Genomic DNA, 18,224 nt, shown 5'->3' with positions numbered 1-18,224 from the left:
TAATGACATGGTCACACTTTACTGCAGGAACAATTGTAACCAGGATTTAATTATATCTATTGATTAGCTGAGAGATGGAGGTGTAAATTAATTAGTCCTTGCCTGGAATTTATTCTTGATTCTGCCCCCCAGGGGGTGGCTGCTTGGTTAGATGATACTGTTGTGTATGGAGCAGTGGGGAGGAGAGAGAACTTCTCCCCAGCTGTTCTGTATAATGTATACGAGCCTCAGCGTGCAGTGGATTCTGTACTCACTAGGGGGCGCAAGTTTGCCTTCAGGTCAGGATAGCAGACTCTGGGATGTCTCATGCTGGCTGTAGGGTCTGAGCTGTGGGTTGAGTTAGCGTCAGCAGTGGTAATTCCCAGACCTGGGGTTACCGGCATTGCTATGTATAAATAGCGTGGTTGGCCCATCTGTATTCTCTGCCATCTAATGACTCTTATCTCCTTGTGATAATTCCCCACAGAGTTTCGAGGCCCTGCAAGATGAGGGGGTGAGTGTTACTCACATGATCCGAGCTGGCGGAGGGGTGTGGATGGCGTTCTCCGAGGGGTCCTCCATTCGCCTTTTCCATACCGAGACCCTGGAACTACTGCAAGAAATCAATATCTCCACCCGTACTCTGTTACTTCCAGGTAATACTTCATAGTGCTCGCTCATACTGACATGTAAGAGTATATTAATGCTACTGACAGGTAATACTCTATAGTGCTCACTCATACTGACATGTAGGAGTATATTAATGCTCAATACTACTGACAGGTAATACTCTATAGTGCTCACTCATACTGACATGTAAGAGTATATTAATGCTACTGACAGGTAATACTCTATAGTGCTCACTCATACTGACATGTAAGAGTATATTAATGCTACTGACAGGTAATACTCTATAGTGCTCACTCATACTGACATGTAAGAGTATATTAATGCTCAATACTACTGACAGGTAATACTCCATAGTACTCACTCATACTGACATGTAAGAGTATATTAATGCTACTGACAGGTAATACTCCATAGTGCTCACTCATACTGACATGTAAGAGTATATTAATGCTCAATACTACTGACAGGTAATACTCCATAGTGCTCACTCATACTGACATGTAAGAGTATATTAATGCTACTGACAGGTAATACTCTATAGTGCTCACTCATACTGACATGTAAGAGTATATTAATGCTCAATACTACTGACAGGTAATACTCTATAGTGCTCACTCATACTGACATGTAGGAGTATATTAATACTCAATACTACTGACAGGTAATACTCTATAGTGCTCACTCATACTGACATGTAGGAGTATATTAATGCTACTGACAGGTAGTACTCCATAGTGCTCACTCATACTGACATGTAGGAGTATATTAATGCTACTGACAGGTAATATATCCATAGTGCTCGCTCATACTGACATGTAGGAGTATATTAATGCTACTGACAGGTAATACTCTATAGTGCTCACTCATACTGACATGTAGAAGTATATTAATGCTACTGACAGGTAATACTCCATAGTGCTCACTCATACTGACATGTAGGAGTATATTAATGCTACTGACAGGTAATACTCCATAGTGCTCACTCATACTGACATGTAGGAGTATATTAATGCTACTGACAGGTAATACTACATAGTGCTCACTCATACTGACATGTAGGAGTATATTAATGCTACTGACAGGTAATATATCCATAGTGCTCACTCATACTGACATGTAGGAGTATATTAATGCTACTGACAGGTAATACTCTATAGTGCTCACTCATACTGACATGTAGGAGTATATTAATGCTACTGACAGGTAATATATCCATAGTGCTCACTCATACTGACATGTAAGAGTATATTAATGCTCAATACTACTGACAGGTAATACTCCATAGTGCTCACTCATACTGACATGTAAGAGTATATTAATGCTCAATACTACTGACAGGTAATACTCCATAGTGCTCACTCATACTGACATGTAGGAGTATTTCTACTTCAGGGTCCATAGGGGGTCCACAGGGTTGACCTTGGGGTATAGGTTGGGAACCAAATCCGGGCACCACGCAGTTAAAGCTTTTAGCTCCCAGGATGCACTTGGGTCCACTCTCCCTATAACCCCGCCCCCCAGCCAGAGGCACCTCAGTTTAAGTTGGTGCCCGGCCGGAGTCGGGTCACCGTTAGTGCAGTGGGGAGCTGATTAGCAGCCCCTAAGCTTAAAATTTATTTTAAAAAAGAGTTTTATTATTTTTTACTACTCTTCAGAGCGGCAGCGTCAGACTGTCCAATGGACGTCTAAGCTGCCGCTCCTACACCCCGCCGGCGCTGCGACGCCAGTACAGATCTGGGGATCGCACCGGGACCCCAGAGTCTGTACTAGCCAGACTCTGGAAGAATCCCTAGGCTGCTGCCGGATCGACGGGGACAGGTAAGTCGCGTGGTCACCGCTTGCGGTGACCCGCGTGTACATGCAGCCTTATGCCTCCGGTCTCTGGGGACAGACCAGAGGCGCTAGCGGTGGCGGCGGGCTCCCCCTCCATGGAGGCATACCCCGCGTGTCCACTAGCCCGCCAGGGATTATAGCGGCAGCGGGAGCCGGCATCCCGGGGGGTTACTTGCTAGCCAGGGGAGGAAGCCTTCCCTGTCTAGCTGCTCCTCCCCTCAGCTCAGTGCGCCTTTCAACACGCAGTCTGGCGTCGCTGAGCTGCTTCCTCCGCGGGCCACGTTTCTTCTGAGGTCTCCAGCGGCCATTATCTCTCGGTGGTGCTGCAGAACTCTTAGGATGTCAGTGAGCCCAGTCCCCCTGCGTACCTGGCCATTGTGGGTGAGTGTACACAGCGCTATAGCCTTCCCAGACACTGAATCTGGGCAGTTGAATGTAGCGACATTGTGCAGTATATTATATGTCATGCAAATGTATGTATATATGTTTTTCTGCATTGTATGTGACTTATGCTAGTGCTGACTGTCTGCTTTTCTCACCTGTCAGTGTATATCTATCCCTTTTCTTTATCTGCCCTAATACAGGTGTACCTAGGGTGGTTCTGAGACCTCACATATATATACTTGTTAATATTTGTGAGGTTTGTCACATACTGTTGCGTGCTGCACGTTGCCATATTTTAGATGGAACTGTGTGTTGCATACGCTGATAATGGGTCTCTGCAGCTAATCTTAGCGTCAGTCAGGACCGGTATGGTGCTGCTTAATATTTCCGTTAAGATAGTCAAATATATCTGACCAGGAGATTGCGCACGATACTGCACCCATTATTGCTATCCTGCAAGCCATGTGCTGCAGGTATTAGTGCGGAGGATTTGACTCAGAAAGGTTTTGTATGCGGCGCCATTTGGTGACGGGCCCCTTGCACGACCCCTTTGGGCGGTTTATTCCTCAGGATCCTCTCCTTTGAGGCTCGCCGGGCGGGCCCCATTGTCGAAACTCGCTTGTGGTTACTTCACCATACTGCCCTTTTCAACTCTGGGTATCTCGCAATTACTTGCACTTTACCCCTGTGTCACAGACTATCGCTCCCTGCCGGGGTTTTTCACAGTACATGAATTACCTCCGATACCGCATCGGTCTGTCATTCCCCTTGCAGGGATTACCACAACGGCCACCCTGGTGGATGTCGTTTTCTACGAAATACTAAATGGCGTGATATACGCCCTGTGGTTACTTCCCAGTGGCTCTGCCGTGAACTGGAGGGTGTATTCGGCTCTTTCCCCCTCACATGGGGGGAGCCGATTTCGTATTATTATTCCTGCTTTGGGGCTGGTAGCCGGGTTCATTCTGGATATAGAGAATGTCGATCCTGCACCTGTATCATACATTCCTCGTTTCTGCCCAGCGGGTGGATCTCATGGCGGGAGTCTGGCTGTCGCCAGATACGAGGGGTCACAAAGGCCTCCTGTTTCCCATTCCCTGAGGGTCCTCACAAGTAATAGAAATCTCCTTCTGGGGTGGATTTGTATGTTAATCGTCGGGTTACAGGCATTAATATGCCTCCCATCCCGGCCTGGACGGATTTTACGGATCCGTCGGTGGTAACTTTACCTGAAATCAGTATACTCGTTTTCAGGGCCTGTTGCCCGTCCAACCATGGCCATCGCATGGTTGGTTAATACTGTTGCATGCTCGGCTGATGCATTTGTAATGTTTTTCCCCTTCAACACGTTTGGGATTCAAATGTCTTTTGCCGCTCACATAAAATATGCAGTGGTCATATGTGGGATTACCTACATTGGATGCCGGTCTTCTAACTTTCAGGGTTTCGGCTGCGTCTGTATCCGCCGCAATACCCAATGGCTGCGTTATGGGAAAGCAGAGGTGCAGTCTCCTACTATGGGGAAGATCTTGTTTGGTCCGGCCTTGACAAGATTGTTGCATCATTGGCAGTATCACTAATGGAGAGATTTTGTCTTTAGCTACTCCCACTACATTCGGACTAACTCTGTTAAGTCTTTTTGTCCTCAGGGTCAGCCTAAAGGCCTCTTTTTTCCTAGGCTGGGCCTCCACGGGGGCCACCATATCTAGTACCGAGCTGTCCTGGACTTCTGGACGGCCCTGCTTCTACGCCGGAGGATAAGCCTTCAGCCTGACGGGGCAGGTCTACATCTGGGGGATTCCAGAGTGAGATACTGATTCTCAACGGCCTCTCATTGCTCAGGCGGCCTCCTCACAGGCGTTGTTACACGGGCCCTTCTTCCGATCAGGGCCTTACAAACCCAGAAAGCTATACAGCTTTTGCGGTAAGCAGAGCTATTTCGGCCAGCCTCACTATCTCAGCGAGGGACTGGTTGTTCTTTTTTCTTTCTGGGGCAGTGACTGACTGGTCCTTCATTTGCCTATACTCTGTCTCAAATCCCTGAATCAGATTCCAAGGGTGCCTGGACTCAGGTGGAATCCTCCTTGCTCCATCATCCGACGTTTGGAGCCTGGGGACTTTATGGTATATCTGAGTATTCAGGATACGTACCTACGGGTACATACAGAGCCCTCTCATCAGCAGGGGTTCAGGTTTGCTGTGCCACAGCAAAACTTGCAAGTTTCGGGCTCTGCCTTTTGGGACTGTCCTTAACTCCACCGGGGTTTACCAGCTTTACGGATTTTCTGACGGTTCACCTGTTCAGTGTATCCGAATGCTCCTTTCTCTGGACGTCATCCTGCTTTTAGCAGGATCACCGAGGTCCTTTACCGCCGGGTCAGGATAACCGTGGCTTTTTCTCGGCACAGATAATTAGTCACCGGAGAAAAGTCCTCCCTGCATCCCTCACAGAGTATTCTTCATCTGGGAGCACTGCTGGATTCTCAGGAATCTGGGAATTTTTCTGGCGTAAGACAAGCTCTTCGCTCTTCAACTTGGAGTGTGCGGATGTCTACGCGGTCGACATGTGTCATTACTCTTGGTGATGCGCGGTCTCCCAGAGTGTCTACCTTTTGGGAGGGGGGAATGTGATCAGTTCCATTCCAGGCCTTGCCATAATTGACTCTTCTCCAGATGGATCGAGTTTTTTCCATCGGATCGCTGTTCGGACGATGATGCTCTCTCCGGAGGCGAGTCGGTCTCTGTCCGGGTGGCTATGGCCATCTCGTCCAGGGTATTCTTTGCTGCAGACAGTGTCTGGTCCGCATTCATTTCGGGGTAGCTGGATGTCTGTCGCTTCCGCCCTGCCACTTGTTGGAACTTTCGGCTGTCTTGGGCCTTCACTCTGGCCTAACCCTTATGTCACGGTAAACCTGCATAGGTTCAGTCCAACAGTGTCACAACAGTGGCTTCCATCTAGGCAACACTGGTAGTTGGGTGGCAATGACAGGAATATCATACATTCTGACATAGTCCAAGGGTCTTCTCCTGGCCAACTCTGCAGTGTTCATTCCGGGAGCTCTCCATTGGGAAGCGGGCTTCCTCAGCCGTCACGACATGCAACCCGGGGACTAGTCTCTTCTCCAAGAGAGGTTTCAACTCCTGGTGAGCAGAGGGGGCCTCCCTGAGGTGATTGGTCCTCATGGCCTTCTGACTCTTATCACACACTACCGGTGTTAGAGTCCAGCTCTAGGAGTACTGAAGCTACCTTCAGTGACTCTGTCAGTGAAGTGGTCCTTCCACTTTTTGTACCTGTGTCCTCCGGTCTCCCTTCTTCCTCGAGGTCTTCGGAAGTTTAATTCGAGATGGAGGGGCTTTCCTTCTGGGGGCTCCAGTTCATCCCAGACGTCACTGGTACTAGGATTTTCGGAGTCTCCTCATCGATGCTCCGTTCCTACTGCTTCACTATCTGGACCTGTTGTCTCAAGGTCCTTGTTTTCCCCTGTACCTGGATCGTTTGTCTATGACTGCGCCCCTGCTGTGGTCCTAGGGCTTCCCTGGCTCTGTCTTCATTGAGATGTTTAGAGCAGACAGGCCAGACTTTGCTGGGATCTGCCACAGACTGTGACATACGAAATTCTTACGGTATCGTACCTGTCGATGTGATCCTCCGGTGTCCAGGATTTCCAGATATTCTGGCATTCCTGCCGGCTGGCTTGGGTTTCACCCTCGGCCTGGCCTTCCTGACAGTGCGGTTCTCTACACTGTCGGTATGGTTAAGATATGGAATTGCTCCACTCTGGTATCCAGTTCATCCTTTGGTGTGTTTTCTGGCTTATGCCTCCATTTGTCCTCCCTAGGGAATCCTTGGGAGTTAGTAGTGGTTCTTCGTTCCCTCCGGGGACAGTCGATGGAACCGCTGGTTGTGATAGCCATTACATGGTCTATTGCTTAGGCTCTCTCTTTCTCTCAGGGTGTTTATATTAACCAGGAGCATTCTCATGTGGCTCCCTCTTCTGGAGGGCATCATGTCAGGGTGTGAGTTGCTATCGCCCTGTGTTTCTTCTTAATGTGGTTTTTAGGTTCCATATTATTCTGGAACTTATGGTACAGCCATACAGCCCCCAGTCCTCTCGGCTGGTGTGGCCTCATTGACTGACTGACTGACTGACTGTGGTCCGGCCTCTTTGGATTTATGTGATCCGTTCAAGCTCCTTACGGAAATCAGACTCCTTATTGGTGGTCTGAGATTTCTAGTTTTCACAGGAAAGGATGGCCGGCCTATAACTAAATGTTGGCTGGATGGCCTCGTATGTCTTCCTCAGGGGCTTACCCAGGGGTAGGCCTTTCTGTTGTTGATGCTTGTTTTTTTTCTCTCTGGCCATGTAACCCTTGTGGGCGGCTCGCTGTGGCGCCTCGGCTGTTTTGCCTTACTAGGTGGCCACGTGGTCTTCTGTCCACACCTTTTTAAGGTTCTAGGCATTGGTTTCCTTTGCCTCTCAGGATGCTTCCTTTTTGGCGACGGATTCTCCTCTCAGCACAGGAGCGTCCCCACCCTTGGTTGAACTGCTTTGGGAAATCCCCAAGGTCAACCCTGTGGACCCCCTATGGACCCTGAAGTAGAAAACAAGAGATATGGTAAGAACTTACCTTTGTTATCTCTGTTTCTACGAAGTCCATAGGGTCCACAGGGCGCCCGCCCTGACGCACCTATGGGCTGTGTTACTGGTCACCGGTTTCTCGTCTCCTTTTCTGTGAGTATGGTTCTAGAGTGTTCCAGTTTTCTCTCTCTTTTTCTCTCCTCCGGCCTTTGGCTACTTACAAACTGAGGTGCCTCTGGCTGGGGGGCGGGGTTATAGGGAGAGTGGACCCAAGTGCATCCTGGGAGCTAAAAGCTTTAACTGCGTGGTGCCCGGATTTGGTTCCCAACCTATACCCCAAGGTCAACCCTGTGGACCCTATGGACTTCGTAGAAACAGAGATAACAAAGGTAAGTTCTTACCATATCTCTTGTTATTAATGCTACTGACAGGTAATATTCCATAGTGCTCACTCATACTGACATGTAGGAGTATATTAATGCTACTGACAGGTAATACTCCATAGTGCTCACTCATACTCACATGTAAGAGTATATTAATGCTCAATACTACTGACAGGTAATACTCCATAGTGCTCACTCATACTGACATGTAGGAGTATATTAATGCTACTGACAGGTAGTACTCCATAGTGCTCACTCATACTGACGTGTAGGAGTATAATGCTACTGACAGGTAGTACTCCATAGTGCTCACTGATACTGACATGTAGGAGTATATTAATGCTCAATACTACTGACAGGTAATACTCCATAGTGCTCACTCATACTCACATGTAAGAGTATATTAATGCTCAATACTACTGACAGGTAATACTCCATAGTGCTCACTCATACTGACATGTAGGAGTATATTAATACTACTGACAGGTAATACTTCATAGTACTCGCTCATACTGACATGTAGGAGTATATTAATGCTACTGACAGGTAATATATCCATAGTGCTCACTCATACTGACATGTAGGAGTATATTAATGCTCAATACTACTGACAGGTAATACTCCATAGTGCTCGCTCATACTGACATGTAGGAGTATATTAATGCTACTGACAGGTAATACTTCATAGTGCTCGCTCATACTGACATGTAGGAGTATATTAATGCTCAATACTACTGACAGGTAATACTCCATAGTGCTCACTCATACTGACATGTAAGAGTATATTAATGCTACTGACAGGTAATACTCCATAGTGCTCACTCATACTGACATGTAGGAGTATATTAATGCTACTGACAGGTAGTACTCCATAGTGCTCACTCATACTGACATGTAGGAGAATATTAATGCTACTGACAGGTAATACTCCTTAGTGCTCGCTCATACTGACATGTAGGAGTATATTAATGCTGCAGACAGGTAATACTCCATAGTGCTCACTCATACTGACATGTAGGAGTATATTAATACTACTGACAGGTAATACTTTATAGTACTCGCTCATACTGACATGTAGGAGTATATTAATGCTACTGACAGGTAATATTCCATAGTGCTCACTCATACTGACATGTAAGAGTATATTAATACTACTGACAGGTAATACTTCATAGTACTCGCTCATACTGACATGTAGGAGTATATTAATGCTACTGACAGGTAATACTCCATAGTGCTCACTCATACTGACATGTAGGAGTATATTAATGCTACTGACAGGTAATATACCATAGTGCTCACTCATACTGACATGTAATAGTATATTAATACTACTGACAGGTAATACTTCATAGTACTCGCTCATACTGACATGTAGGAGTATATTAATGCTACTGACAGGTAATACTCCATAGTGCTCACTCATACTGACATGTAGGAGTATATTAATACTACTGACAGGTAATACTCCATAGTGCTCACTCATACTGACATGTAAGAGTTTATAGTTACTGTATGATTTCCGGAATTAAAACCAGGGTGTGAATACTTGTTTTATAGTTACTGTATGATTCCCTGTACTAGTATCAGAGGGGTGTGATACCCGTACTAGTGCCGGAAGGGTGTGAATACTTGTATTATAGTTACTGTATGATTCCCAGTACGAGTGTCAGAGGGGTGTGAATACTTGTTTTATAGTTACTGTATAATTCTTGGTACTAGTGTCAGAGGGATGTGATACCCGTACTAGTGCCGGAAGGGTGTGAATACTTGTATTATAGTTACTGTATGATTCCCAGTACGAGTGTCAGAGGGGTGTGAATACTTGTTTTATAGTTACTGTATAATTCTTGGTACTAGTGTCAGAGGGATGTGATACCCGTACTAGTGCCGGAAGGGTGTGAATACTTGTATTATAGTTACTGTATGATTCCCAGTACGAGTGTCAGAGGGGTGTGAATACTTGTTTTATAGTTACTGTATAATTCTTGGTACTAGTGTCAGAGGGATGTGATACCCGTACTAGTGCCGGAAGGGTGTGAATACTTGTTTTATAGTTACTGTATGATTTCTGGTATTAAAGCCAGGGTGTGAATACTTGTTTCATAGTTACTGTATAATTCTTGGTACTAGTGTCAGAGGGGTGTAAATACTTGTTTCATAGTTACTGTATAATTCTTGGTACTAGTGTCAGAGGGATGTATACCCGTACTAGTGCCGGAAGGGTGTGAATACTTGTATTATAGATACTGTGTGATTCCCAGTACTAGTGCCAGAGGGGTGTGAATACTTGTTTTATAGTTACTGTATGATTCTCAGTACTAGTGCTAGAACTTCTCACCTGGCCTCCCGGGGTTATAGATCTGTGTGTTAAGCAGCTGTATCCAGATGAGAGAATAGATAATTAGCAGAGGTAACCTGTCGATGCTCAGATGATGTCTGTCCTGAGTGCATTGCGGCTGAACGGGAAGGATAGTGATGGTCTCGTTAACGATATAGTACATATTGACCGCAGCCCATATCCCTGGCTCCCTCCTCAAGGTACTATGTGAATGGCCACCTTAATCCAAGCTGACACTCTCAACATGCTAAACTCTGGCAGGGAGCAAGCGTCTGTCTCTCTGTCTGATCTCTGTGGAGACTGCAGATCATTTCATGCCTATCTCTGTGGAGACTGCATATCATTTCATGCCTACACGGGGCAGCACCCACCGATGTGTATCCGCATCACTATTCATCACACTTTCTACAAAGGATGTGTCTCTGTGTGTTGTATCTCACTCTTATTTGGCGCACAGAGCAGGGAGGTTATATAATGTAGTGATCACCCCCTCTTGTAATCACCTTGCTGTGTTCTCCTTCCTCAGGGCAGAAGAATCCACGTGTAACAGCTCTGCTGATCTGCCAGGGCTTGCTGTGGGTGGGCACACACCTGGGCATCCTAATCACATTACCTGTGCCAAAGCTGGAGGGAATCCCCAAAATCACAGGTAGGAATGATTGTTTTGCTGTGTTTCTCCTGCACTAATATGGAAACTAAGTAACCTGCTGCATAAAGCACACACAACAACTGCTATATAAAACCTAGAACGCAGCTGTATCTATACATTGCAACCAATACACAGCCGTAACTATATACTGTACCAGATATATTGCCGTAACTATACATTGCTACCAATATGCAGCCGTAACTATATACTGTATCTGATACACTGCCGTAATTATACATTGCTACCAATACACAGCCGTAACTATATACTGTACCACATATGCTTCCATAACTACACATTGCTAACAAGGTGCAGCCATAACTACACATTGCTACCAATATGCAGCCGTAACTATACATTGCTACCAAGGTGCAGCCATTACTATACATTGCTACCAATGCATAGCCGTAACTATATACTGTATCTGATACACTGCCGTAATTATACGTTGCTACCAATACACAGCCGTAACTATATACTGTACCACATATGCTTCCGTAACTACACATTGCTACCAAGGTGCAGCCGTAACTATACATTGCTACCAATATGCAGCCGTAACTATACATTGCTACCAAGGTGCAGCCGTTACTATACATTGCTACCAATGAATAACCGTAACTATACATTGCTACCAATATGCAGCCGTAACTATATACTGTACCACATATGCTTCCGTAACTACACATTGCTACCAAGGTGCAGCCGTAACTATACATTGCTACCAATATGCAGCCGTAACTATACATTGCTACCAAGGTGCAGCCGTTACTATACATTGCTACCAATATGCAGCCGTAACTATATACTGTACCTGATACACTGCCATAACTATACATTGTTACCAATATGCAGCCGTAACTATATACTGTACCAGATATGCTACCGTAACTATACATTGCTACCAATGTGCAGCCTTAGCTATGCATTGCTACCAATATGCAGCCGTAACTATACATTGCTACCAAGGTGCAGCCGTTACTATACATTGCTACCAATGAATAACCGTAACTATACATTGCTACCAATATGCAGCCGTAACTATATACTGTACCACATATGCTTCCGTAACTACACATTGCTACCAATATGCAGCCGTAACTATACATTGCTACCAATATGCAGCCATAACTATATACTGTACCAGATGTGCTGCCGTAACTATACATTGCTACCAATATGCAGCCGTAACTATATACTGTACCAGATATGCTACCGTAACTATACATTGCTACCAATGCGCAGCCTTAACTATACATTGCTACCAATATGCAGCCGTAACTATATACTGTATCTGATACACTGCCATAACTATACATTGTTACCAATATGCAGCCGTAACTATATACTGTACCAGATATGCTACCGTAACTATACATTGCTACCAATGTGCAGCCTTAGCTATGCATTGCTACCAATATGCAGCCGTAACTATACATTGCTACCAAGGTGCAGCCGTTACTATACATTGCTACCAATGAATAACCGTAACTATACATTGCTACCAATATGCAGCCGTAACTATGTACTGTATCTGATACACTGCCGTAATTATACATTGCTACCAATGAATAACCGTAACTATACATTGCTACCAATATGCAGCCGTAACTATATACTGTACCACATATGCTTCCGTAACTACACATTGCTACCAAGGTGCAGCCGTAACTATACATTGCTACCAAGGTGCAGCCGTTACTATACATTGCTACCAATGAATAACCGTAACTATACATTGCTACCAATATGCAGCCGTAACTATATACTGTACCTGATACACTGCCATAACTATACATTGTTACCAATATGCAGCCGTAACTATACATTGCTACCAATATGCAGCCGTAACTATACATTGCTACCAATATGCAGCCGTAACTATATACTGTACCAGATATGCTACCGTAACTATACATTGCTACCAATGTGCAGCCTTAGCTATGCATTGCTACCAATATGCAGCCGTAACTATACATTGCTACCAAGGTGCAGCCGTAACTATACATTGCTACCAAGGTGCAGCCGTTACTATACATTGCTACCAATGAATAACCGTAACTATACATTGCTACCAATATGCAGCCGTAACTATACATTGCTACCAATATGCAGCCGTAACTATATACTGTACCAGATATGCTACCGTAACTATACATTGCTACCAATGCGCAGCCTTAACTATACATTGCTACCAATATGCAGCCGTAACTATATACTGTATCTGATACACTGCCATAACTATACATTGTTACCAATATGCAGCCGTAACTATATACTGTACCAGATATGCTACCGTAACTATACATTGCTACCAATGTGCAGCCTTAGCTATGCATTGCTACCAATATGCAGCCGTAACTATACATTGCTACCAAGGTGCAGCCTTAACTATACATTGCTACCAATATGCAGCCGTAACTATACATTGCTACCAATATGCAGCCGTAACTATATACTGTACCAGATATGCTTCCGTAACTATACATTGCTACCAATATGCAGCCGTAACTATATACTGTACCAGATGCGCAGCCTTAACTATGAGAGAACCCATGCAAGCATTAAGGAGAACAAAAAACACAGCCCTGGAAGGAATCAAACCCATGACCCCAGCAGTGTGAGGCAGCAATGCTAACCACTGTGCATTACAGTGCATGAGGCATTTTTGCCTAGTTCTGCATTGTCAATCTGTGCTCCCTCTAGATGCTGAGAGGAGTGTTGTGGTGGTGGTGGGGAGGGGAAAGAGTGGGGGGGTGTACCTGGGTCCCATAGCCAACCTTAGGGGCTTGGCAATGGTGGATTATAATGGGCAACTGCCAGTGACCACTGCTCTGGCCCCATCCGCCATAGGGATCGGGAGAGAATGGGACTGTGCGGATCAACAACTTGCTAATGGTAGCTTCCTATTGGTCAATGCAGTCACACACCCCTTCTGCTAATGCTGCGTGCACAGCCCGTGGAGGCCCAAGATGTCTATATACGGAGGCCTGAATTTCCTCTTGACGGCCCTGGTACTCAGTATTTTCATGAACCTCCTGCTGTGTCTTATAATGGGGATATAGGGCCTGATTCTTTACGGAATGCAACTGCGAATGCAATAGCGATTACGCACGCAGATCAACTGCGATCATATGCTAATCCATTGCGATCGCTATGCCACCGCAGCACTACATAAGGGCGCCCACTTTACCTTACACACGTCCGTAATGTATAGCAAGACTGCAAAACCATCGGTACAAATGAGTACCATCGCAGCCTCACGCACACTTGCACAAGGTCAAACCCTACCCAGAAATTGCTAACCTTATCGCACGCTATGAGGCCTCAGGCTACGTAAGGCATCGCAGTGCCTAATTTATGTGCGCCCCTGCAACGGCGTTCATACGCACTGGCATGACTGCGTCCACCCCCCCGTTACCACCCACAAAAACGGCACTTCCTGTCAGTCACTCTCCCGATCACAATCCCAATCGTAGTGGCCGGCTCGCGCACTACGATGCATGCGCAAAACGCAACAATTGGCCGATTACGTGCGTATTAGCAACTGCGTTACTTGCTGAATCAGGCCCGTAGTGTACAGAAAAAATTTATAGTAAAAAAAAAAAGTTAGTTCATTGACTAATTGGTAATATCAACATAGTCTAGTACATCACATACTTACTCACTTCCTGTTCTCTCTCGGTCTAATCTCATAGGTAAAGGAATGGTCTCCCTAAACGGACATTGTGGGCCGGTACAGTTCCTCAACGTTGCCTGTAGTACAATGGCTCCTGAAGCTCTTAGGACAGAGCAGGGTTCATCAGAAGACGTTCGGGAAAACGAGGGGGCAGCAGCAGCTAAGGAGACTCCAAACAGCCAATCCCACGAGCCCTCTTCGGACAACCAACCTCCTTCGCGACTGAAAGGGATCCTTCTCCAGTACCGCCTGCGCGGAACTTCTCACCTCCCCGGCCACCACCTCTCCGCCAAAGAGGGCTCCAGAGCGGACAGTGGTAGTCTGGAGACCACCGAGGAGGATGGTTCTATATACGAGATGACCGATGACCCCGACGTGTGGTTTAGAAGCCGACCTTGCTCTAGAGACTCTCATCATAAAGAGATCACCTCAGTGGTTATAATATCAGGAGGACCTGGTTATCGGAACTTTAATCCTTCCACCGGCAGTGCCCAGCCCGGGGGAGACACGGACAGCACTTTGCTCATTTGGCAGCTGCCTCTTATCCTATAGTTTTTGGTGATTTCATTTCAGTCGGTGGTGACAACAGGAACGAAGCTTTCCTATGCTGTTACATTGTGTTATTAGGTTCTCGGGAATGTGTGTGGCCATCTCCAGCTGCTCGGTACCACCCTGCAGAATGAGACGTTAATCTCAGGTGAAGACCGAGCTTCAACCAGGATCTGTACTCCTGGTATTAGTAGATATCTAGACAGGATAGAGAGCAGATAATATCTTTATCAGGTAACTTATTTCTGTGTTTCGTCACCGATATCGTAGTTGGCCAAATAATCGGTGGGTCCCTTTGTGTCCTGTATCTTCACACCGTTACACAAGACTTGTGTTCAGTAGGGGTTGTGGAGACACGTTTCAGTACTTGTGCCATTAGTAGCTTCCTGTCCTGTTCTCCTTGTAAAACAACCACATGTCAACTGATGCCCCGTGGATGGGTGCAGATGTTCTATGGTTGACTAAAGGGTTTTGAAAAATCGGCAACACCAAAACAAAATATTATTTTGGAACAAAACCTTTAAATCCATTATATTGATGTGAAGGAAAATACAAATTGCTTAAAATGTGAGACCGTTCAATATGTCAGGATGTTTTGGGAGGGATGGGGGGCAAGGGGGGGTCCGCAGATCTAAATTGAAAGGTTCAGCATACCTCTGAGATTGTCCGACCACTGCGCCATCATTACCAGGTTTGCAACACAAATAGTTGTTCACGCTAGCAGGTTCAATTGTGATGATTGGGGCCGGCTGTATTCGGGGGACAATACATGACTAGTCCATTATAGGTCAAAAAGACTGTTCTCCTAAAAGTACTGGTTTTAGGTATACTGTGACATGTAACCCCATCCTTTCCCAGTGGTTAGGTACGATCACTAGCAAAGTACACTGGTTAAGTCTATTTTGCAATCTTGCATTCAGGCGGTTGCCTCACTTAAAGGTCCAGCTGTCTTGCACTAATAAGTTCGGATTCATCATTCACTCATTTAGATACAAGAATGACACATTTTACTTCAAAAGAAAAGTAAAAAAAAAAAAATCACCTCCCTTAGGAAACTGCCACATACAGCAGAGCCGCTCTGACCCCGCGCGTTTCACCGCCCCAAGGTGATTCATCTACATTGGAGAGATCCCTCTTCTGGTTTTACTGCTGGTGGCAGCCATATACTTCTCTTTATATAGTGTAGGATTCTGTTGTAGCAAATTAATCAGATCTCGTGTGCTGGATAATCTGCCATCTTGCGGCAAATGGGAGCATTCTCACCACATAACTCCGCTGACAGACTGTCAGCCCACAGCTGAATATTTCAGCACATGTTCTCCCCAGAACACCCCCCCTCCCCCATGCCTGAAAGCACCCCCACCTAAGTCGATGGACCATCATTGGAGATGCCAGTGAAAGTAGTCCTTTGATGGTCGCTATTGGCCTGTGTAATGTACTGTACCTTCTGACAGCACTAATAGGCACCAGTGACACAAGATGAGGTCTTCTACAATTTGGCCACATATAAGAGTCCAGTCAGGTTGATCGTAGCATCTGTGGCCAGCTTAAGTGCCTTACTATCTACCACAGAGGTCACACTATAATGAGCTTCTTTATATAGTCTCCTTATAAAACAAAGTATTATTGGGGGAAAGGTATGTCCATTTACAGTTGGAGAGTAGAAGCCCCCAGGTTTCTCTCCTGGGCAGTCTAATTGCCGCAAGAGGCAATGTGGGCCTGTGGCGAGTGTTGGAGCTGGTATTGTCTGTGTAGAGACTATAGCGGTGGCATCAACAGGCTGACAGCAGGGGAAGGGTTAGCTGTGTGATGAGGGCACAACGTGGCACAACGGGTGGGAACGGGAAGATACAGAGAGACGCAATTAGCAGCTTGCAGATGTGCTTGTACATAGCAGCTGTTCCCAATTATGTACATATGTGCGTGTAAATATATAGATTTCTATGTGTATAAATGGTGAATATTTATATATATATATATATATATATATATATCTCAAGTGCATGAATAAATTATACGGCTCTGTTTCATAGCTGAACACCACATTTGGGGTGTCTTGGTTTGTCATAATTCACATATTGTGTTTTCTGGAACCACCCAACCAGGATTCGGGTGCAATCACATCTGTGAGACAAAACAATTATAGCAGCTACATGGGGGGCGCACACCAGACGGACCACCCACCCGGTCTGGCCCAGCTTATGTGACATGTCGGCTGTGAGCTCAGGTATGTGATATGTAACAAGGAACTAGTGCATCCTGTAATAGCAGCATCTGACATCCCTGCAGTAACAGACGGACTCTCTATACACCGAGTCCTAGGGTCCCCCATTCTGGTTCCTGGTGACACAATACTACCATGATGCTGCTGACGCCTTCTAATTAGCGCCTATTCCTCCCGTCCTGACAGTCTGGCGGTAATCGCATAGGAATTTACTTAGGTCAGCGCAGCCGGAAGGAGCTTCGCCTCGTTTTATGTCCTTGTACCCAAACCAAACATTTGCACTATTACCCTGGAGGAAACTGCGCTGCTGCACTATTAGGTCATAAATGACTAATAATAAATGACTAGTACATATGTGCTCTTACTGCCTCTAGATTGTAAGCTCTTCTGGGCAGGGTCCTCTATATATCTTTGGTTTTGATCTCTTTCTGCATATTTATATGTATTTGTTTTTTATTTACGACCCTGCAGAATATTAATAAAAGAATTAGTCATTTTGGTAAACTATAGAATGTATCATTATTAGACTTCGTACTTAATAACAACAGTTATATATAAATGGCGCCTACATGTTCCACAGCGTTGTACAGAGAGCACAGTGTATCCTCCTCACCCTCGTTGTACCATTGCTTCATTTGTCTAGATCAGTGATTCTCAAACTCAGGGCCTGATTCAGAGACGCTCGTAAGGGGCCGCTCGTTCGCTCTGAGCGATGTTCGCACAACTGCGCATGCGTATGGGACGTAATGCGCATGCGCAAACCAGTCATTGTGGTCGGAAATCGTGCGCTCGCAAAACAGCGAGGGGCTGCTAATTTGATTGACAGAATGTACCGTTTGTGGGTGGTAACAGGGGAAGGTGCTTGAAAACGGGGGAGTGGAGATCCGAACGCAGGCGTGCCTAACGGTAAAAAGGGCGTTTAATGGGAGTGCATAATTAGTAATGGAGCGTCATCGACCACGTCACTTGGTTGTCTTTTAGCCTGAACTGCTC

At 45.7% G+C, this 18,224-nt stretch overlaps 1 protein-coding gene across 4 annotated transcripts in view; it reads left to right on the top strand.

Annotated features, from left to right (window-relative positions):
- ARHGEF10L (Rho guanine nucleotide exchange factor 10 like) overlaps positions 1 to 17,721 on the top strand; it is a 154,900-nt gene extending 137,179 nt beyond the window's left edge. For all 4 annotated transcript variants that reach the window (XM_088463237.1, XM_088463236.1, XM_088463234.1 and 1 more), the window contains 3 exons: positions 467 to 635; positions 10,657 to 10,779; positions 14,478 to 17,721. In XM_088463237.1, coding sequence (XP_088319363.1) covers positions 467 to 635; positions 10,657 to 10,779; positions 14,478 to 15,010 — 825 coding nt within the window. In that variant the 3' untranslated portion in view covers positions 15,011 to 17,721. The remainder of the gene's footprint in view (positions 1 to 466; positions 636 to 10,656; positions 10,780 to 14,477) is intronic.
- Positions 17,722 to 18,224: the final 503 nt, after the last annotated feature.

This window comes from Taudactylus pleione, unplaced genomic scaffold (assembly GCF_031769625.1).
Source record: "Taudactylus pleione unplaced genomic scaffold, aTauple2 ptg001334l, whole genome shotgun sequence".
NCBI classification, from domain to species: Eukaryota; Metazoa; Chordata; class Amphibia; order Anura; family Myobatrachidae; genus Taudactylus; species Taudactylus pleione.
This window is presented reverse-complemented; position numbering and strand designations above follow the sequence as displayed.